Genomic DNA, 23,255 nt, shown 5'->3' on the forward strand with positions numbered 1-23,255 from the left:
ACACATTGCTCTCCATGATGCTATATGTTTCTGCCAAACCAGCCTTCTTGCTGTTCTCCATTTACTACATTCCATTTCCAGTTTACATTCCCTTGGACTGGCTGTTCCTCATGCCTGAAAAAATACCCCATCTAACCTCCTATAGGAAGCTTCTACTTGGAGTAACCTGTTCCCTCAGAAATTATTTTGGATCATATACATATGTATTTAGATATTTGTTTGTTTATATAGCGTATGTGTATATATATATATATATATATATATACACACACACATACATACATTACACACACATACATACATTACACACACACACACACACACACACACACACACACACACACACACACACACACACACACACACACACTGTAACACCAACGGGACATTTGCAGCACCTCTGGTGGCCATGCCAGCGTAATTCTGAATTGCAAAGTGTAACAGATTCTCCTCATGGAAGACAGAACCAAAACATTTATTTAAACACCAGAAAGCTGAATCCCAAAAGAAGAAAGCCAAATTCATATTCTATACACAGTAACAATGCAGGGGGTACCACCACCCCCAAGCCTTCCCACAAAGGAACACTCACAGCTCACTACCTGCTTTCTCTCTCTCCCTCAGCTCTAACTGCTACATCCAACTTTGTCTCAGCTCTACTCCAATCCTTCCTGTTCCACCCGTTTGGCAAGCTCTTTCCACCACAGTCTCATGTGACTCAGGCTACCATGTGACTCAAGCGGGTAGCATGGACCTATTAATGGATGGGAAAGATCTTCCCATTATGCCAAAAAAAAAAATTAACAATATGCACACATATAATTTTTTTTCTTTTTTACTTTCCAAGTTGTGTGTACCCTTCTTCCTCCCAAATATAATATAAGCTCCTTGAGAGGAGGAAAATGTTTCATTTTTTTATTCTGCTTGGTACATAGTAGGTACTTAATAAATGCTTCTTAAATGAATGAATCTTTAATCTACTTTAAATGGGATACGTATTGTTTTAATTAAATGTAAAACTCTTGGCTTGAGCCTCTTAAAGAACAATGATCAATCTTGTCTCTGTTGTACTAACTATGCAGTTTTCCCACAGTACCATGTGAAATTTAGTGTTTAATAAATGTGTTTTGATGAGGTGGTGGGGGTGAAATGAGATAGAAAAGGGGTTTTTTGGGGGATGGGAAGAAGTAGGCAGGAAAGGGACAGTGGAAAGACTGGTATTTTAGACCTCTTTTTTGAAAATGTAATTTTAATTAAGACAGCTTGAATTTCATGTCAGTATAAAGTTTTGTTGAAAAAATTTTAACATTACCCAGGTGTAGCACAGTCACCAGTATTGAGCAGTTTTTGAGGGAAAGTGATTACACTTTGTTCTGTTCCTTGTAATCTCCGCAGAGGAAATAAACTGAGTTGTATGAAAATGCAGGTAACGTTGTTAAGCATGCATGTACATGTCATCCTTTCTCTCTCTCAGAGGCATCATGGATACTGCTGGCCATAGCCTTGTCCTCCTGCAGCAGTTGAATATGCAGAGGGAATTTGGTTTTCTCTGTGATTGCACAGTTGCCATTGGAGATGTTTACTTTAAAGCTCATCGAGCCGTGCTTGCTGCTTTTTCTAACTATTTCAAAATGATATTTATTCACCAGACTAGGTAAGGATATAAATATTTACGTATTTATTTATTCATTCATTGATGTTTTTTGTTGTTTTTTTAAACACAACTATCACTTCCTTTAAGCCCTGTACCCCTAAAGGATCTTCCCTTATAGCAAAGGACAAGTTAAGGACAATAAGCCATCACAGCAAATGCATCTGATAGTCTGTGCCATATTTTCTACTTTTAGTCTACCACTTCTCTACCAAGAGGAGGAAAGTATGTTTCACCATACGTATTTTGCAGGTAAGGATATATTTTTGCAAATCAGAACACTTTTTAATACTAGAGATCATTAGAATTCTACCATAATGTTATACCTTATGATGTGAACCTTGATGTGGGGACTGCCTTAGTAAAATTATATTATCAGTTTTTTAAGGAACCATCTTTTTGTCATATTAGTAACTAAAACTTGATTCCTTCACTCCCCAATGGGGTCTAATATAGACATGCCTTTTGAGTTCTACTACATAATTAATTATGTTATATAGTATGGTTCTGTTATAATAGTTATAATAACACCTTGAATTCAGATGAACGCTTTCAGAGAGAGCTTAAAGTGCTTCATATATACTATCTCTTGTTCTTCCAGCATCTCTTTTATGTAGTAGCTATATTAATTCTTTCACGAGTAAAATGTGAAAAATGACTCCCAAAGAAATAAAGAAAGCAAGTAACTTATATAGCAGTAATTCTCTATGATTACAACTGAGTTTTGCTTCAGAGCCAAAGTTTTTCATACCTATACAGACACAGCTAGGTGGTGCAGTGAATAAAGTACCGGGCCTGGAGTCAGGAAGACCTGAGTTCAAATATGGCCTGAGATACTAGCTGTGTGAACATGGGCGAACCACTCTAATATCTTTGCCAAGAAAATACCAAACGAGGTCACGAATAGTGAGACACAACTGAAATTACTGAACAGCAACAACAAATATGTATACATACAGACACAGAGAAACATTTATACAACCACATGCACATACCTCAAAAGGATATGATTTAATTTTAAGATACATTGAAAGATGGAGGAGGGAGGAGAGTTTGGAGGAAGGAGGAGAATTCTTATAAAGTCCAGTGTTAAAAGTCTGAATCCAAGCCTCTGACACATACTGTCTATGTGACCCTTGATAAGTGATTTAATTATCAATTTAAATTCTTCCCAGTTTGGCAGTGTTATGAGTTTTGAGTATGTTATGGTTATGAGTAAAGTAAAGAAACCTTATGTGAAATTGAGAATTAATTTCACAGTATCACTGTTTCTAGGTGATAAAACCATATGCTCATTGATTTAGACAGAAGGCACTACATTTAGTCTAACTCCCTCATAGAGGTGCAGAAGGGGAAGTGACTTGCTCAGGATCACGTAGATAGTAAGTGGCAGAGCCAAGATTTGAAGCCAGGCAATCTTAGTCTAAATCTAGTGCTCTTCATTTTAATTGTATGCTGAATCCTTATTATTAGCTGCTTTTAGCAGTGTCTAGCATAGAATACCTTTTTTTACTTTAGAAGTAGGACCTTCAGATGAGCCTTCTAGGAGAGATTTTTATTTTCACAAGATTTTTTTTTATTCTTCATCATGAAATCATACTTTTCACATATACCTTTGATGACTGGTCCTTAAAAAAACAAATTTGGCCTTGATTATAAGTCTATAGGCGTCCCTTTTTAAAATGTATTTTTATTCTGAACTCAGACACCAAATGAAATGAACTTTTCCATATCCAAGGTGTTTCCAAAGTCTTAGTGTAGCTTTAAGCCTTAATTGCTTATATTAGAACAGAAAAAGATATATGTGTGTATATGTATGTATATATTTATGACCTTACTGTTTCATACATATATAATATATTACATATATACATGTATATGCATATACACACATATATACATGCACACACATATACATATATACATATATATATACAGAGAGAGATAGTATTCAAAACCGTCCTGCTCATCTGGCTTTCTTTTTGGTATTCATTTTTTTTCTCTGCATTTTTTAAAAATCCTAGGAAGGTTTTTAAGATTCTTGAAATACAGACTTTAATTGTATAACTAGTAAATCTTAATTAATAGAATTAAGTTGTGTAAAAGATATTATCCTGGAAATGTACATTTGCTATCAGAAATGAGAGTGGATCAGTCACAAAATAACAGGGAGAGATCATAGACAGATAATTTAACTCTGTATTAGTACCTATAAAATGTTGAAAAGAGAAGGGCTTTCACTGATTTTCTTTGGAGGATTTATGGCAGACCTGTGCAACATATGGCCCGCCAAAGGATTTCGAGCAGTCTGCAAAAAATGTAGAGAATGTAAAACAGGCCTGTACAACATACTGCGTGCTGGTCGCTTCAGTGTGCTGAAAGTGGCCCATGGCTGTGTCTTGTACATGCCTGATTTATGGGAAGATACAGATTCTCATAGGAGCAGGTGTGACCCACATCAGTGAAATCAGTAGGTCCATTGAATAAAGGACCTCTTATAACTAGCATAAAAACTACTCCCAGCAGACCATGTTGAAGGGTGTGGGCCAAAGCCAGAACGGGGCTTGTTGAGCTAGATACCAGGATCCCAGGAGCATGAAAGCAGGCTGATACACAGTGCAGATAAACACCTACTTCAGGAAAATCAATTCAAGAAGTAAATAGGGACCTCATGAAGACCCAAAGTAAGTCCACTGCTGGCATCATACCTTGACCAACAACAGTCCCTTTCCTTTTCTGTTAATATTTCATTTGGGGATGTGAGTGGACAGCTTCCCACAGTTTTTAGGTATTTTAATAATTTCTTTCTATCTAAATTGACCTACAAAGATTAGGTGTTTTGTGGGGTTTTTGAAAGCACTTTCTCTAAGTTATTGAATACATTTTCTAAGTTATTGTATACATTTATTTGTTCAGTAGATAGTTTACCTTATATCTTAGTGGGATGTTGGTATAGGTAAGCGATAAGGCACTGAGTCAGGAAACCTGGATCCAAACCTTTGACCTCTACGATGCAAGTTACTTCACCTGTCAAGTGCCCCACAGAATACAGTGGCAGAACAGTTTCTGGATTTTTATTGGTAAAGAAAATTTCTTCCCTGGAAATAACCTATACCAGTGCAATCATAAGTCTGACCAAATACACACACACACACACATCATCACAGGACACATATATATCATCACAGGTAGATAATTTAGAGACAGAAATAAGTCCAGTATAATAATTATTAACATTTTCCATCCGTATGCGCTACCTTCAATTTTGAATTTTTAGAACCAGAAACATGATAGTGACAGCAAATAAATGAAGAATTGTCAGTGGGACCTGAAAGTGATAAGTATAAATTCAGGTTACTCTATCCAGTGAGATCCCTAAATCTAGTATGATTCTAAAGAGGTACCTTCAGTTTAACATGTCATTTTATCAAAGTAACCATGTTAAACATGGGGCAGAACAGTTGTCTATTTTGACAAATTTAATTTAGTGTTTTTTTCTTTTAAACAGTGAATGCATAAAAATACAACCAACTGACATCCAACCTGATATATTCAGCTATTTGTTGCACATTATGTACACTGGGAAAGGGCCAAAGCAAACTGTGGATCATGGCCGTTTGGAAGAAGGGATTCGATTTCTTCATGCAGACTACCTTTCTCACATTGCCACAGAAATGAACCAAGTATTTTCTCCAGAGACTGTGCAGTCTTCAAATTTGTATGGGATTCAGATCTCAACCACACAAAAAACCACAACCAAGGAAGGGCTAGAGATGAAAGAAAACCCTTCTAATAGCAGTGGAAACAGAAGCGTTGCCCAGGGTGACCACCCACAGTTACAGCTCTCTCTTGCTATTGGTCTAGATGATGGCACTCCAGACCAGCAGATATCTCATGCTTCTTCCCAGTCAATGGAGGAGCTCCAGAAGCCACCAGTGTCTATCAAGCAAGAAAGGTGCGACCCTGAATCTGTTGTCTCTCAGAGCCACCCGTCACCTTCTTCAGAAGTAACAGGCCCAACTTTCACTGAAAGTGGCATCAAAATTCACTTGTGTCATTATTGTGGGGAACGCTTTGATTCACGTAGTAACTTAAGAGAACATCTCCACACTCATGTGTCTGGGTCTCTTCCTTTTGGTGTCCCAGCCTCCATCCTTGAAAGTAATGACCTTGGGGAAGTACATCCAATCAGTGAAAGCAGTGAAGCTCTCAATGAGTGTCACCGGCTCAACACCTTCTTTGTCAAAGAAAATGAGCAGCAGCCTGACCACCCAAACCGGGGCACCATGGAACCGTTACAGATCAGTCAGCTGTCTCTGATCTCCAAAGACACAGAACCGGTGGAATTAAACTGTAACTTTTCTTTCTCGAGAAAAAGAAAAATCAACTGTACTATCTGTGGTCATAAGTTTCTCCGGAAGAGCCAGTTGCTGGAACACATGTACACACATAAAGGTAAACCTTATAAATATAACCGGTGTCGAGGTTTTGGTAATACAATGGCCCAAAGATTTCAGCCATATTGTAACAGCTGGTCTGAGGGCCCTCTGAAAAGTTCTAGCTTTTCTCAAGACCACCTAGATTCATCATGCATTTTAGAGTCTGCTCTCACACAAGAAAATGTGGATACCATCCTAGTAGAGTAGCTATTTTTCCCTTAAAACAGCATCATTAGTTTTGAAAATGAGGGAGGAAATTATATAATAGTTTTTATTTGCAATTCCAACCTCCCAGCCCTTTTTCAGTATTATTGGATTGTTCACCTTGTCATCCAAGATTTTAAAAGCCAACAGATTTCATTTCCAAAGTGGTAAGATTAATTTGAAGTCACCTTTGCTCTTGATAACACAATAATGAATTGACTAATTTAAAGGTAAATTTTCCATTAATTAACTAGATAATTCCTTAGAAATCAGCTAAAATAGTGAAACAGAATTCAGGAATTTATTAGTTAAGTTATTCCAGAATGTAGGATTTAAAAAATTGTCCTATGGAGTTTGAAATAGATCAATTATATTATAAAAGGTCATTCAGAGCCTCATTATTGGTTAATATCTCACATAAATCACAAGTCTATGAAGAAGATTCCATAATGTTTTCATTATATAGAAAATAAGTAATTTTTAAATAAACATGCTAAATATGAAATATCAGAATTGGGTACTGAAACGTAATCTTCATTAGTTATGAGTCTGGTTTTTAAATTACTTTTTAAAACTCCCAATCTTAAAACATAATGATATGAATTACAAAGATTAAAGCATAATAAATGTAGAGCCATCTTCCCTTAGTCTCAAAATAGTTACCCACACAACAAAGATAATATTAATTTTTTAAAATAGTTCTTCAGTTTATCATTTATTTTGTCCCAACATTAAGAAATTAAATTCAGTATTCCCAGACCATGTCTAAAACCTATGGTATTCCCATTCATAAGTTAATGTGACTCCCATTTCTAATAGTACTCTTCCCAAGACTATGACAAAACTAACATTATCAGAGGGGATGATCCATTTTGCTACTCTGACTAGTTTTGTAAACTTGAGTTATTAGAATGCCAAAGGATAGAGTCTAGTTAACTTATTTCTTCTATTATTAAAATGTAGAATTCCAAAACAACCAGAGGTTGTTGGTAGTGACTTGTGATTAACACTGAAATATAAGAAAAATAATAGATTTGTTTAAGCTTATTTATTGCATAGTCTTGTTCCCTTAGTGTACCATGACACTTGCCTAGCCTTTAGTAAGGAGAAAACTATACCAACTAGTACTGACACAGATGATTTTTCAGGGAAAGTATTAAATTTAAGGGAATAAGCTTTTTCCTAATGCTGATTAAAAGAAGGCAAGGCTCCAGTGAGCTTTTTGGGTTCTAGGTTGATACTTAGGGAACTAAGTATCTGAGTGTCTCTTGCTGGAGAGTTGTGGGATTGCTGTTTGGGATATTAAACAAAGTAAATTAATCTTCAGACTTTAGGCCACAACTGGCCACATTTGTTCACAAGTGTGACCACAATTTATTTTAAAATGATTCATACTTTAAAATGTAATTATGCTTCCCTTTAAGAATATAATTTTCCTGTTTTTTTCACATTATTTCTTTAATTTTTCCCCCTATCATTGATATAGGTGACTGAATAGGAAGTAGATAGTTAAATAGTGGGCATTAGGTATATCCATCTTATGTATTGTTGGGCATAGAGCCAGAGGAAGGAAGAATGAGAATATAGGGGGAAGGTTGCCAGACATCCTAGCCTTGCCCCCAAGCAATCTCAGATTGAAGAACATTGATTTAAAGACATTCATTTTGATTTGTTTGGATGGTTTTAAGAGAAATATTGGTTGGCTAGAATACAAAAGAAGTCTATATGTATGGTCTTTCCTTAATCCTCATGCTATCTCTCTGTTTTAGGAAGTGGAAAAGCACTACTAACTCCATTTTACAGAAAAAACCCCAAAACCTGAATCCCAGAGGTCAAGTGGTGGTGGTGTGGGAATTGAACCCAACCTTCATTTGTTCATTTTCTCATACTTAGATACATACATACATACATGCATTCATTCATTCGTTTAGTGAACTTTTGTAAAAGCTCCTTCTGTGTGCCCAACACTATGTTCTAAGTCTGGTGTTATTATAATAGATACAAAGACTGGCAAAGAAAGATGTTTTCAAAAAAAAAATCAGTGAAATAATTTGGGACTTCATTTTGTCTTCTTCCACATGGGGGTGCAATATCAACCTACTTCACGGGGATGTAGTGAATCAATTCAGTAATGAATTTGAAGTACTTCAAAATACATAGTGCTATATCAACTGGGGTTTTTTTGACCTGTAATTCATAAATATAGGAAACTCCACTGAATTCTGATCAGTAACTTGTCTGTGACTTACTTAGAACCTTTGAAGGTTGCCTGTGGTCAGACAATAAGTGTCAGAGTCCAGGCTTGAACCTGGATCTGCCTAACTCCAAGGCTTTCTGACTATCCATTCTGCCACTCGTAATAAGCATTACTGCATTATTAAACAAATACAATACACAGATGTCCTTTATGAATCATCTTTAGAAATCTCCCCTGTCACTTTCCAGACCTTAAATATAGTGGGTTCCTTGTCTTGCATTTACCATCTGCTAGCTCAAATGTGACAGCTGTGGACCCAAGCCAATTCCAGGAAAATGCTGTACTTTTCAAAGATGTGGGTTATGATGTAATAGTATTTTTTAAAAAACCAGGTAGACTGTGTCTGATAGTTATTATGGATTTTTTCAGTATTCAAAGAAAGTTAATTTCAACTGCCTTACAAGGAGACTGAGAACTTTCTGATTTATAATTGTCCAAATTATTATTTCTCCTCTGATCTTGTGTTTTCATGTCCTTAAAAATTATCAGAGAAATGCCTACTTCACAGGTATTATGAGGGTTAATGTGTAAAACTGTCAAAGTGCTCTGTCTTGCTAGTCCAACGTGCAGGAGACCTTTGCTGTTGCTTTCCTCTGTTCTTTAACTAAATATGGAACTTCACTATTTCAGGCCTTAGAAACATGGAAATTCTATAGCTTGTTAAAAGCTTCCTCTTATGAGGCATCAAAGTTGAGGAGTGAATGCCTAAAATCTGAGACTTAGGATATATCATATGAATATGCACTTCAAATGAATTCAAGCATCACTAAAAACCAGCTAATTTCAGCTTAATACCCTGTGAAAACACATTGAAGAATAAGGGGAAAACCCTTTATTTTCCAGGTAATACAAAAGAGAAAAGGAAAAAAAGGATAATGAAACATATTAGTTCATGTACTTTTTTATCCATGCTGTTGGAAGCAAGACCTCAAACAAGGTCAAAGGAAATATAGTAGTCTTGGAATGGTACAATTTAAGTATAAAAAAAAGCCTTTTTGCTTAGGCAAGTTCTTGATGTTGAAACTGAAGACCTGAGTGTCATTTTTGGTAGTAATTTAGATAAAAATACAGGCTGTGTGAAGAGTATAAAAAAACCCCCACCTAGTTTAGTCTTTGAGTCTTTGTATTTTCAAAGTATAAATGTAGCTGTATAGTATTTTCTTATGACCATTGACTTTAAAATTCTTCATACCGAAATCCATAAATGATTATTCTGTGATATAAATCTGTGTTTGTACAGTTGGACTTTAGGGGGAAATTGTTGTGAGGTTATCAGCCTTTCTCCCCAACCCTCCTCTCCCAAGATGGAATCTTTTAAGTACCAGAAAAGCCAAGCCCATGATTTTTCAAGGCTGGTAGGAGCCAGTCTGCTTTACTTGGTATGTGTCTGTGAAGCATCCTGCATACCTAGGCTGATGCTCATCCAGCTACATTTCTTTCCTATTACTGAATCATCTCTGTTGTGTGCCTACTGTTTTGTCAAGTAGATAAAATATCATTTGGAGGCATTTTTAAAAATACTTGGATTGCAAAACTTGCATAGTATAAAAAAAAACAAAGCCCCCATAAGAGAGCTTTCAAGGCTCAGGTAATACGTAGAACATAGAGTAGACCAGTGCCAATAATAAATACATTGTGTTATTGCATGACAAAGTTAGGCAATTCAATTTATAATAAATTTAAAATGTTTAGAATACCTGTTCTTTTAAAAATAGAACTGTCATGTTTTGATTGGCATGGAAGCGATCGTATTTTCATGTATTTTATCAAGAAAAAATAAATCTGTGTGACAATTTAAAAGTGTTGGATTGTGCTTGTTTTCATAAATATTCAATTTGTGAACTACAAGAAACAGATGGATTGTGATAAACTTTAAAGTTTTTTTATTTTTTGAATATTCAGCTTATTTAAACATACCTTAATATGCAGAAGTGAAAAAATTAGGCAGGTGGTCCGTTTGCATTTACTCATTGACACTTTGTATATCAGCTCAGGAACTGAAGTTGTTTGACTCTCACAGGTAGCCCCCATCTTTCATGTGAATTGATAAATACTTGTAATTCCAGTACAGACAGGGTTGTGGATTTTTAAAAGAATCTCTCATATTCTTTATGAAGTTATATGAAATAATTTTTTTTATTCTCAGCATAGCTTTCTCTTCTGCTATCCTTGGTTGCTTCCCTGGTCATTCAGCTGATGTGTAATTTGAGATTGTAAACTAAATTTAATAATACAGGCACATCTTAGAGATTTTGAAGGTTCTGAATATTGTGATAAAGTGAGTCACAAATTTTTTGGTTTTCTAGTGCATATAAAAGCTTTGCTTATGCTATACTGTAGTCTCTGAAGTGTGCAATAGTGTTATGTCAAAAAAAAAGTACATACCTTAATTTTAAAATACTTTATTGCTAAAAACTGCTACCCATCATCTGAGCCTTCAGCGAATCATAATCTTTTTGCTGGTTGGGGTTGAGGGGAGGTCTTGCCTTGGTGTTGATAGCTGCTGACCGGTCAGGGAGGTGGTTTCTAAAGGTTGGGGTGGCAGTGGCAATTAAGATAAGACAACAAGGAAGTCTACAGGATTGATTTACTCTTCCTTCTTTCATGAAAGATTTCTCTGTAGTATGTGATGCTGTTTGATAGCATTTTACCCATAGTAGAACTTTTTTCTAAATTGAAAAATCCTCCAAAAACCTTGCTGCTACTTTATCAACTAGGTTTATGAAATACTCTTCAGTATTATTATGTCTCAGGGAATAGGGAGGCCCGAGGAGAGGGAGAGAGATGGGGGAATGGCTGGTGGGAATGATCAGAACACATGCAACATTTATTGATTGTTTGCTGTCTCATGTGGGTGTGGTTCATGGCACTCCAAAACAATTACATTAGTAACATCAAAGATCACTGATCACAGATCACCATATCATATACAATAATAATGAAAACATTTGAAATATTGTGAGAATTACTAAAATGTGACACAGAGATATGATGTGAACACATACTGTTGCAAGAATGGAGCCCATAGACTGGCTAGATGTAGGATTGCCACAAAGTCCTTCAATTTGTTAAAAACATAATAACTGCAAAGCACAATAAAGTGAAGTGCAATAAAATGGGGTTTGCCTGTATTAATAAGCCAGATGAAATGGAGAAGGTATGTATTAAGAAATACAGTGTAATTAATGTTGAAGCCAAATACAGATGTGTTTGGCGTACTGTTTTAGACCAAGGTTAAGGAGAAAAACCAAGAGTTAATGTGTTTTAAATTTATTTTATCATGTGTGATTATGTTTACGTAAAGCAAAACTAAAAACCTTTTACTTAGCTCTGCTTAAAGACTTAATTTTTAGTTTACAGCAATGTCTAGTAAACCTTGTCTTCATAATCCTTTGGTGATCATTCTCTTGTGTTGGATAACATTGTATTAGGTTGGTGGAGTGGGTAGAGAGCACCGGACTTGAAGTCAGGGTGACCTGAGTTCAGATCCAATTTCAGACTAGCTGTGTGACCCTGGGCAATTCACTTAACCCTAAATGCCTCCAAAAAGGAAAAAGTAACCTACTTTGGTCATTGTTTTCCATCTCCTGTCCTCCTTCTACCCCTAAACAATAACATTCCAGAAATTTGAAATGAAAGCTTCATAATGAATATTAATCCACAAGCATTTAGAAACTACGTGTACACTGATAAAATACACAGTGAGAGGTAAGATAGTAGTAATAGACAAAGTGGCTAGTGAATGAGGAAGACATGGCCTCAGATTCTATCTCTTAACAGGTCTGGGTGATCTGGGGAAGTCATTTAATCTTTTAGTGATATAGGCATTTCTCAGAGTTATAGAGCAAATGCTCATCTTCATTGGTAGAGGGAATTCTTACTAGGAGTTCCCCATATCAATAAAATTCAGGTTCTGTCCAAAAAAATACAAAGTAATTTGTGTGTATTTGTATTGCTGGGGATCATGGGGAAGGTAGTGGGGAAAGGCATTAGTAGGTAGGAGAGATCAGGAAAGGCTTCTTAGAGAGGATGTCATTTAATCAGTCGGTCTCTCTTCCACATTGCAATTTTCCCCTTCACAGTTTTGATATGTCGTGAGCTGGCATAAGAAATTAAATGGGAGTTTTGTGGAAGCTGCAGACGATATGCAAAGACCAGCATACAACACAGAGCCTTTGACCAAATATTTAACTCAAATTTTACAATAAGGTACTGTAAACAATCCATAAAAGAAAAATAAAAAATTCACACTTCTCTAGTACAAAGGGAGTTCAAAAACTTCGACGTGAATTCCAGATTGCACAGGCGCTGCGCCCCTTACCCCTTGATGTGGAAGGAATAACTGTATTAAGGGCCTGCTATGTGCAGGTGTGCTTAAGTGCTGGAGAAATAAAGGAAGCAAAAGACAGGCTCTGTCCTCCAAGAGCTTACAATCTAAACGGGGAGAGAACACACAAACAAATATATACAAAGCAAGCAATATAGAAGATCAATAAGAAGTAATTAATAGAGGGAAATCACTGGAATTAGGGGTTGGGAAAGGCTTCCAGTAAAAGATGGGATTTTAGTTGGAACTTAAAGGCGGGGCAATCAGTCATTGGAGGAGAGGAAGGGTAGCGTTCTGGACATGGAATTTGAGTTGAGCTTTGAAGGAAATTAGGGATTCTTGGAATTCATAGAGAGGAGGGAGCAGGTTTAAGGCATCTAGGACCAGAGAGAGGGCCACTTTGACTGGACTGTAGCATATGAATGGGGAATAATGTGTAACAAGCCTGGAAAGGTAGATCAGATAAGGAAAGACTTAGAAATGACAAAACAAGCAATTTGCACCCTCAGTTATGGAAATCAGGTGAAACCTATGAAAGCTCAGCCATGAGCGTTGGAATCTTTTGTTTCCTTTTATCTTACAACCAAATCTGCTTAAAGTGTTCTCTGAACATTGGAATTGTGCTAAATTAGAACCAGTTACTTAGGGATGGCTAAGCAGTGAGATAATTTTGATAGTTTTTAAAAGTTCATAATCTGCCTGTTCCTCAAAGCCTAGAAAGGTTAAGTGATTTGTCCGTGATCCCAAAACCTAGGGTCTGAGACTTGAACATAACTTTATTTCATATTTTGAAGAGGACCTCTTTTTGTGAGCTAAGATTTTAGTAAGAAGTGAGATTAAATTTCAGTCTGAAAAAGGTACTGAATTCAGTAAACAATGGAGAGGTGTGTGGTAGTAGGGCATATACCATTAAGCTGATCCTTCCAAAAATTTTTCACAATGACTAGAAACTTTTTGCAATAAGTGAAAGTGTGAATAGTTTTTGGAGAGACCTAAGTAAAGGGATGTTGAATTTTCTAATTTAGTCAGGAAGGAAAAGTGGACTTATGGATGTTTTATAATTTACCTGTAACATTAAGTATTCAGAGTGGTTTGGTTAAATTTCGTGATGTGTTCTTTTATGTTGGGCTGCTATGAATAACAATAGAAATTTTAGAGGTATGTAGATTAAAAAGCATCTTTTATATTCAGATGACCTTTCATTTGGACTGTTTATTAGTCCCAGTGGTTGGTCCTATTTCTCTTTATTATCTGTTTATAAAAGTGAAATACATACTTCATATTCATGTTTGTTCCTTCCTGCACACTTCATAATTTTTCTGCCTTGCAAGGAAAATAAATTGATCCAGAGTAGACCATCCCTTGTTGCAGGTAGATGGCAGTAAGCTCCTTGAGGACTGGGACTGTGTTTTGCATTTTTTTCTAACCCCAGTGCTTAGCATAGTGCTTGGCACATAGTAGGTACTTAATATATTTGTTAGAGTCAGGAAGACCTGATTAGTTCAAGTTTCCTATGCAGAGCAAGTCTCCTCAACTGTAAAATGGGGGTCTTAATAGTACTTAACTCATAGGGTGTTGGGAAGATCAAATGAAATAGTGTTTGTAAAGTGATTAGCACAGTTTCTGACACCTACTTCTTGTTGTTTGTCCTTCATTCTCAAAGAGGACTGTGCCATCAGGAGGTAATGCCATGACTGGCAAGTGACTTAGATTTAAGGGAGGAAGGTTCTGCAAAGTCACCAGCCTCACTTTCTCCTCTGGAGCCATCTGGGTCCAATGGCAAGATGTTGTTGTTGTGTTCATCTTTCGTTTTCAAAGACGACCATGACAGAGAAATGATGACATGACTTGCACTTGACTTTGTTTTGAGTGCTAGGGAGGGCTGTGCAGGTCACCAGCCTCACTTTCCCCTCCTGAAGATCAGGATGACTGGAGATGCTCCCTTCTCCCCCTCCCCCCCATTAAGGGCTAACGATCAGGAAAGTATCTTGAACACAAAATTTACTTCCCTTAGACTGGTTGTTGTACTTCATTCTCGAAGAGGACCAAAATAACATCACCATGATAAAGTGTGTGCGACTGTGGCTGATCAGACCCATACGAACTCAGAATGCTCTACCACAGGTTGGACACAGATAGTCCGTGTGAATATTTGAGGTGGATACTCCAAATTTGCGTATCCTATGTTTACTTTGTGCAGTTTCAATTCTGCTTTGTTCATAGAGCTCAGCACCTCTTCTTATGTGGGCATGCCATGCTGAGCGGTCCTGTGCCAGTCTCCCATGCTGCACAGTCAAATTCAAAGTTCATGAGAGAGTTTTTGAAAGTGTCCTTGTATCGCTTCTTCTGACCACCATCTGATCACTTGCCCCATGTGAGTTCTCCATAAAATAGTGTTTTTGGCAAGCAGACATTTTGCATTTGAACAATGTGCCCGCCCAGCAGAGTTGTGCTCTCTGAAGCATAGTTTGAGTACTTGGCAGTTCAGCTCGAACAAGGACTTCAGTGTCTGGTACCTTATCCTGCCAGGTGATCCTCACAATCTTCCTTTAGACTACATATATTTAGAAGGGCAGGGATAGATACGTGGGCAACAAAGGAAAGTTTCATTTTCACAAGGTCAGAACTTCCAAAAGGGCAAATTGATTTGTGACTTAGCAGAGTCAGGTGAAGAAGAGCAGAAATTAATGGGCAGGTCTGACGAGTTTGAGGGAAAGCCTATCAGAAAGGAGAAAATCCAACTGCTTTTATTAATGATGTAAGTGGGCATGTCAAAAAGTTGTGACCCGAAAGAGAACAGACCAATCCCCCCTCTGATGGGAGGATCTGTCCTGCATGAACTTTATAAAAATGCCTTCACTTCCATATTTCTCTGGGCCTCTGTCTCTGTGTCTCTCTCTCTGTCTCTTTCTCTCTGTCTCTGTCTCTCTGTCTCTCTGTCTCTCTCTGTCTCTGTCTCTCTGTCTCTCTGTCTCTCTCTCTCTCTCTCTCTCTCTCTCTCTTTCTCTCTATCTCTCTGTCTCTCCCCCTTTCTGAAGAAGGGTGGAGTACCTTGGCCAAGACATTCAATTCCTCTGAACTCCATTTTAATAAATTTTCCTTGATACCTTTTTTGTTTGTCAAGTTCATCTCTAACAAATAGATATAATTCTAGCCCAGTGACCCCTCTTTGAAAAGATAGAAGAGTAGCTAGCTTTCATGGTCACAGTCTCCTACTCTCCTCCTGTCAGGAATCAAAAGCTCCTTTGAAGGAGGCTGGCAGAAGTAACTCCAGAGATATCCATTCATTCCTCTGAGTCAGTCACGTCTAAAAAAAATACATGTGAACATGCAAACTTTATGGACACAACACACATAGACATATCCTGTGCTTTTCATGACTTCTCCTTTTAGATTCTCTACCTTAATGTGAAGTCTGGGGGGAGAAACCTTTTCCCTCTCTACACCCCTCCCCCCAACCTGTTCAGGGTCAGTGGCTGAGGTTGAAATTGAACTCAAGTCTTCCTGACTCCTGGCCAAGTGCTCCATCCCTGCTGCCTCAGAGTTAACACCCTACTGTACTCTGCCCTGGTCAGACCCTACCTAAAAGACTGGGTCCAATTTGGGGCAATACATTCTTGGAAAGATATTGACAATGGATGTGTCCCGAAAAGGGGAGCAACTGCAGTGAGGGGCCTGATGATCATACCATATGATCATTTGGGTGTTTGTTTAGGCTGGAGAAGGGAAGACAAGTGGAGATAGTGTACATGGAAGGGTGAATCCATTTGTGCTGCTTGGCACCTAGTAGGTGCTTACTGAATGTTTGTTCCTTCCCTCCCTGCAGGGGGTTATTTGTGCTAATGCTTGGTTGGCCAGAAGGTGGCAACACTGTATCATTTATGTCAAGTCTCACATAGGGAGGGGGAAAACATGCCTACATTTAACTTGTGTCAACTTAATGTTCTTAAATTCAGTTTCGTTATTATTTTTGGCTTATCACCTGACTTTAGTCCTTCCTAGAACTTGCTTTATTTTGCATAAGTTTGAAACCAAGGCAACATCTCCAGATTTAGGATAGTTCCAGTTTGTAGTTAAATGCATTATAGAAATAAATAACTTGGTTCAAGTGATTATGCAAGTGCTTTGAAGCACTTCCCCTGGTTTTTATGCACCAGTGACTCTGGGGCTTGGATTTCCATCTCAGATATTCTTGGAGACTCACAAATCAGGCAGCCTTATGTGCAATTTGTGATGTGCTACAAAATTAGGAGAGGAAACCAGGGCCAAAGTACTGGCTGGTCTGTTTCTGCTTCCTTTTGTTCCTCACACCCACCCTAGTGAAGCAGGCCCAGAATTCTGGTTTCCAAATTTGGCTTTCTTCAAGTCACTGTTTAAGAAGTGACCTTTCCCTCTCATTTCCTTTTATCTACTTTCGTAGTCTGTTGTTGTTGTTTTTTCAGTTTGTCTGATTCTTTGTGATCCCATTTGGGGTTTCCTTGGCAGAGTTACTGAAGTGGTTTGCCATTTCCTTCTCCAGCTCATTTTACAGATGAGGAAAACTGAGGCAAACAGGGTTAAGTGACTTGTTCAGGGTCATACAGCTAGTTAAATATCTGATGCCAGATTTGAACTCAGAAAGATGAATCTTCTTGACTTCAGGCCTGGCACTCTATCCACTTACCACCTGGCTGCCCCATAACCTTAATACTAAGTAAGTTTTGGTTCCTCATTCTTGCAAAGAAAATTCTCATTTTGGACTTTCTTTCTTCAACCCTTTCCTTCCTGATTTCCAGATCTGAGCCCTGTGTATATAATCTGACTCCCTATCCTATTTACCACCTTCTTCATATCTTTAGTATTCATGACCTTTGATCCCAGTCACCCAAATTCCAACAATTCCTTCACCCTCAAGTTGCCTCGATTTCCTTATTGATAAAATGATGAAGTCAGATTTGATAATCTTTAAATCTTTTTTGACCTCTCAATTCTCTACATTCTGCTTTTCTTCTCCTGCTTGATTTGTAGCAGGATGAACCAGTCTTTCAACATCTTTGGAAAAGTACCTTGACAAGGCCAAAAAATGCTAAGTGAAAATGACTGCTAACTTATGGTGCTATATCAAAAACATATGACACCAGCAGAGATTTGATTAGCAATATGGTAAAGGGTTTGCTTTGTCCTCAAATGAAATAGCCACCCTTAATCCCTGGGAGGACATTTGACAGCCCTGACCAGAGGCAGCTGGTGACTCTTGTAGCTGGCAGCCTGGACTAATGGATTCTACTAAAGTTCTGCTTCTTCCTCTACATGTAGAGAACAACTCAGGGCAGCTAGATGGTACATTGGATAGAGTGCTTCACCTGGAGTCAGGGAGAACGGAGTTCAAATCCAGCGTCAGACATATTTTGTCTGTGTGACTCTGGGTGAGTCACTTAACCACAGCCTGCTTCAGTTTCCTCAACTGTAAAATGGGGATTATATACTTCCAAGGGATGTTGTGAGGATCAAATGAGATACTAGTGCCTGGCACATAGTAGGTGCTCTTGTTCCTTGCCCTTTACAAATAGTAGTGAACCCCAACCAGTAGAGTAAGAGCTGCTTGTAGAGCTCTTATCTAGTGAATCTCCAAACCAGTCATCACCGCCAGCAGCTACCCTGGATGTGCAGAATTCCTTCCTTCATCTGGCCCACATTTCACCATTAACCCCATTATACAGTTCCCAGAGCTTTGAAGCTCCAGCCTCTGCAAACCCTTCATAACTTTGCTTTTATCTTTCAGTAAGAAATATACATTTGAATTTCTAGGTTCAGCAGCCCTGGGTGATGTGTCCAGGAAATGTCCTAAGAACAAAAGATGCAGGTTTAAACAAGTGACAGGTTAGAAAGAGCTCAAGTCCAGGCATATGGACAACTTTGAGTACTTAGTGTTAGAATATAATTCTGACACTTTACCCTTAAGCTTTTTGTTAGTCAAGAGAAGTGTGTCAGTCTAACATTGAAGTTTTTTGCTCTGTTATTCTAAACAAAGTCTTTGGGAACTAGAAGAGAAAAATACTATATGCATTGAGGCATCTAAGGTGGGACGGCAGATTGAGTGCTAGACCTGGAGTCAGAAAGACCTGAGTTCAAATGCAGCCTCAGACACTTACTAGCTGTGTGACCCTGGGCAACTCACTTAACCTCAGTTTGCCTCACTTTCCTCCTCTGTAAAATGGTGATAATAATAGCACCTGCCTCCTAGGATTGAACATTATATGCCTGGCACATAGTAGGTACTTAATAAATGCATATCCCTTACTCTTACCCTCAAAAACGAGATTATGTTTCCCCTCCTTCCTGAGGGGAATTAATTATTTTACAGAACTTTAGTTTCTCATTATAAGCTGAAATACTAACTGGGACCCCCTGACTCAGAGACTAAAAACCTAGAACTGGAAATATCTTCTATGCATTTATTTTCTGAGTAAATTTTACTGAGGTCTGTGAGGACCTGTACCTAGAGTAGCACTGTGTTTTCGTAGACAATCTTTGGCTCTCCAGGGTCACCACTTTATGTGTTGTAGCACCCCTTTGTGTGCTGAGGAGCTATGAAGAAGAATGAATGGGAAGGGCACTTACTGAGTATGTGCAAAACACTATGCTAAGTCTTGGGGACACAAACCGAAGAGTAAGGCAGCCCCTACTCTCAAGATACCCTAAAGGGGGAGTCAGAATATTGCAGGAGAGTTCAGATTCGAGTTAGAGGAAAAGGCTTAGTGGAATTTAGGACAAAGGGGCAGAGCAGATGGGGACACATCTTCTCTAATGATGTTGCCATTTCTGAGGTTGAATCATTTGGCTGAAACTGCCAAGACTTTGGTGGTGAGAGCTAGTAGCAAAGGAGGTGATGGCTCCCATTTCAGAATTTCAGAATTTTCATGTCTAATTATATGTTTCCTATTTTATACTTTCTTCATTTTTAAAAAGGGCTATTTAAAAGCTTTTTATATTTAAATATATGTATGCACACATAGAGGTGCCTTATGGCAAAGAATGCAAATTATATATATTACATGTTTTATATATATATATATATATATATATATATAAAATGTCTGTATTTTATATTCTTTTCCTTTTTTACTGAAAAGGGGCTACTTAAAGGTTTTTCATATTTAAATATATATGTATATACATACATAATAGTACCTTATGGCAATTACATATATAATATCTAATTATATGTTTCATATTCCATACTTCTGTTTTCATTTTAAAAAGTGCTACTTTAAAACTGTTCTTTAAAAATATCTGATATCTCTTGGACTGGTTGAACATACAGGTATTTATTTAACCTCCCCTTTTCACTTCTATATATAATACTAAAGCACTGACCAGCCTTCACTAGACTCTTTATGTAAGGAGCCCCTTTTAGTTTCACTTGAGATTGGGTGCGGATGCAGGAGAGAGGAGAGCTGGCAGTTAAGTGGCTGACAGAGCAGGAAGCAAGAAAGGCAGGGGATACCATTGCTACCTGTGTTTTCCCTCTCCAGTAGGAAGTATGGGGAAAGGGTCACAGTGGCAGTGGCCTGCTTGAAAGGAAACCTTATCAAATCTAAATTTCTGAACTATGTATATAACTAATCTATAACTATACCTTGATAGTAGCTGTTCCTAAAATGAAAAGAATCCAATTTGTCTCTTCAAAGATCTAGAAAAAATCATCTCCACCCCAAAGACTTTGTATTTAATCTCAGGAATGACTTTCTGCTTTATCCTTGTTTGTGACAACCTGATCTAACATAGCTCTCCACACATTTATGAACTTGGGGTTCTTTCTTCCCCTAGTTGCCCCTATAATTTGGAAACACAGAATTCTGCCTTTTGCTCCAAACTTGTAGCTTGTATCTTGGACTCATTTGTATGTAGTTGGTTTCATCATAGTAGTTCAGTGGATAAGGTTGTTCCCATTTTCACACCTGTACCATTCTGTCCACTGGAGTATTGCTTTGTCCTATCTTAATGTGTCAGCAGGATGTGGAGGGAACCTGGAATTCTCACAAGCTAATCTAGTAGAGAGTAAAGCTCTGCAGAGTCTTACAAGGAACTACTCCCCTCAGACATAAGAGCCTAGTGAAATTTGGAGAGACTCATCACCAGAAAGTTAACTGCTAGGTAATCAATTTGTATTATATTTTTGGCCATGAAAACTCAAAAGGGTTTTGACATGTATCATTGCAGGAAGTGACCACATAATGTTGACAATAAAGCCTTTCCAAAGTATTAAGGTATCTTTCAGTTATAAGCAGGTAAGTAGAGCTCTGTACAAATGATACTCCGTTCTTCAACTGGGAAGCCAAATTTGGAATCCCTGCTGACCAAAAGGACCATGTGAATAAGGTAGGCCCCTGTAGAATCGAGTATAACACTCATATACATTATGTAGCACCCCTTTGGGTACCAAAGAGAAATAAATACTGGAGAGGGACATCTGATCAAGATGGAAGTTCCCATGGTGTTTCTCTCATTGATCCCTCACATGGACTGAAGACAGCAAACTGTCATAGACATGCAAGACTTTCAGAACTCCTGTATTCATAGCCCCAATTGTCCTTGAAGGGGCAGGTAAGTCAAACTAGTTGAAGTAACACCTGGAGGAAGAGATAGGAGGCAAGAAGTGGTGAATGGTGGAAGGGCCTCAGGGGATGGTATGTGTGTATGTATGTGTGTGTGTGTGTGTGTGTGTCTGTGTGTGTGTGTTACACCATTACTACTACCCCATTGAGAGCCCAGTGGAGATAGCCCAAAACTAGGAGGCTGGGACACCTGGGAAGAACAGTGCCTTCCTCTCAAGCCCACGCCCCCTTGATTGCTCTGACATCCTGACCTGGGAAGCAACATTTGTGATGAAGCAGCTTCCATCCCTACAACTATCACCACCATCAACTACTAATGTATTGCTATCAACCAAGCAACCAAGCTAGACTGGCTGAAGGAACAAGGTACCATCAGGGAGAGTCAGGAGATAATACATGTGTGGTGTGTGTGTGGGTGTGTATGTACATAAGAATGTGTGTATACATACCTATATACATACATATATGTTATATACATATACACACCCATATATATGTATGTATCTATAGATATATAGTGGTGTACAGGTACATACCTATGGTAAGGGATGTAAATCAAGGCTATTAGGTGGATATTGGAATCAGGAAGACCTGCCTCAGACACCAACTATGTGACCGTGGGCAAGTCATTTAATCTCTCTTTGCCTCAGTTTCCTAATCTGTAAAAAGTGGGGATAACAACACCTACCTCCTAGAGTTGTAAGGATCAAAGGAGATAACATGTAAAGTGCTTTGCAAATCTAAAAGTGCTATATACATGCTAGCTATCATTATTAGTGTCATTTTTGTTTTAGAAGCAGGATTTGGCACTTACAAGGACCTTATTGTGTGTCACTTAAAAGACCTAGACATAGGCATGAACACCCCCAAGAGAGTGTTATACATAGAGGTTCCAATAGAGTAGCATAGTTATTGCAGTGCATAAGAAGAAACAGAGTGGGCTAACTTCCTAATTAATTGCAATGGACACATTAGTGCTTACCTCAGCCTCAAGGAAGTATCATATAATTTGCCAGCCTCTAAAAGAGGCATTTTTCACATCAACACTGTCAAAAAATAAGGCTTTAAAAAAATGATAAAAATTACAGTGAAAGAAAGTAATTAAAAGTCTACTGCAGTGAAAATGGTAAAATACTAGGAAAGCAAACGTGGCTCTTTTCAAAGAGATCAACAACTGGAATGATCTGGAATTGGTCCCACCAAAGTCCTAATTTGTCTTCCAGTTTGCCCCTTGGCTTATGTGAAATTCACTAGTATCTCCATATTTTTAACATGTTGTATCCTTTACTCTAGGTGTACTCATTCAAAAAAAGGATATGTCATTATAAGACAGGGTCATGATGTAAGGCATCAACTGACCTCTCTTGTTTTTTGCCCAATCAGAAGTCTAAATGAAAGATGAGATTTTATAGCGGAGCTATGTTTAGTAGTTTAATTATGAGCCTTCTGTGCTTAGGAAAGAAATATAATGTATTCATGTTTTACATACAAGAGATAGACCAGTCATTTTATGCAAGACAACATGGACTTGATAAAGCATATTTAATCTGTATTAGTAATTTTTACATTCAGTTTAAGACATCTTTTTTCTCCACAATTTCTTTGACAGTAGTATCTGTTCTACAGAAATATAACTCTAGCCATTTTAATGAGAATCACAAATGCAACTTGAACTTTTGTAATATCTCTTCTACTTAACATTTTCAAGACAAAGTACTACTATAAATATATGTAGCATTGAATTTTGTTCCTGCACCTGTTCACATATCCAAAATGAATA

The 23,255-nt window shown here is 37.8% G+C and overlaps 1 protein-coding gene across 8 annotated transcripts in view; it reads left to right on the forward strand.

The window, feature by feature from the left end:
• Positions 1–23,255, forward strand: part of ZBTB25 (zinc finger and BTB domain containing 25) — an 85,861-nt gene that overhangs the window by 25,944 nt on the left and 36,662 nt on the right. For 2 of the 8 annotated variants that reach the window (XM_072629627.1, XM_072629628.1), the window contains exons 2-4: positions 1,475–1,654; positions 5,160–6,106; positions 8,064–10,351. In XM_072629627.1, the coding sequence (XP_072485728.1) occupies positions 1,482–1,654; positions 5,160–6,106; positions 8,064–8,116 (1,173 nt within the window). In that variant the 5' untranslated portion in view covers positions 1,475–1,481 and the 3' untranslated portion in view covers positions 8,117–10,351. Of the gene's footprint in view, positions 1–1,474; positions 1,655–1,773; positions 1,904–5,159; positions 6,387–8,063; positions 10,352–14,892; positions 15,086–23,255 lie in introns of those variants that run through there. The other 6 variants (XM_072629625.1, XM_072629626.1, XM_072629622.1 and 3 more) reach the window with 4 other exon arrangements.

Source organism: Notamacropus eugenii, chromosome 1 (genome assembly GCF_028372415.1).
Source record: "Notamacropus eugenii isolate mMacEug1 chromosome 1, mMacEug1.pri_v2, whole genome shotgun sequence".
Taxonomy (NCBI): domain Eukaryota; kingdom Metazoa; phylum Chordata; class Mammalia; order Diprotodontia; family Macropodidae; genus Notamacropus; species Notamacropus eugenii.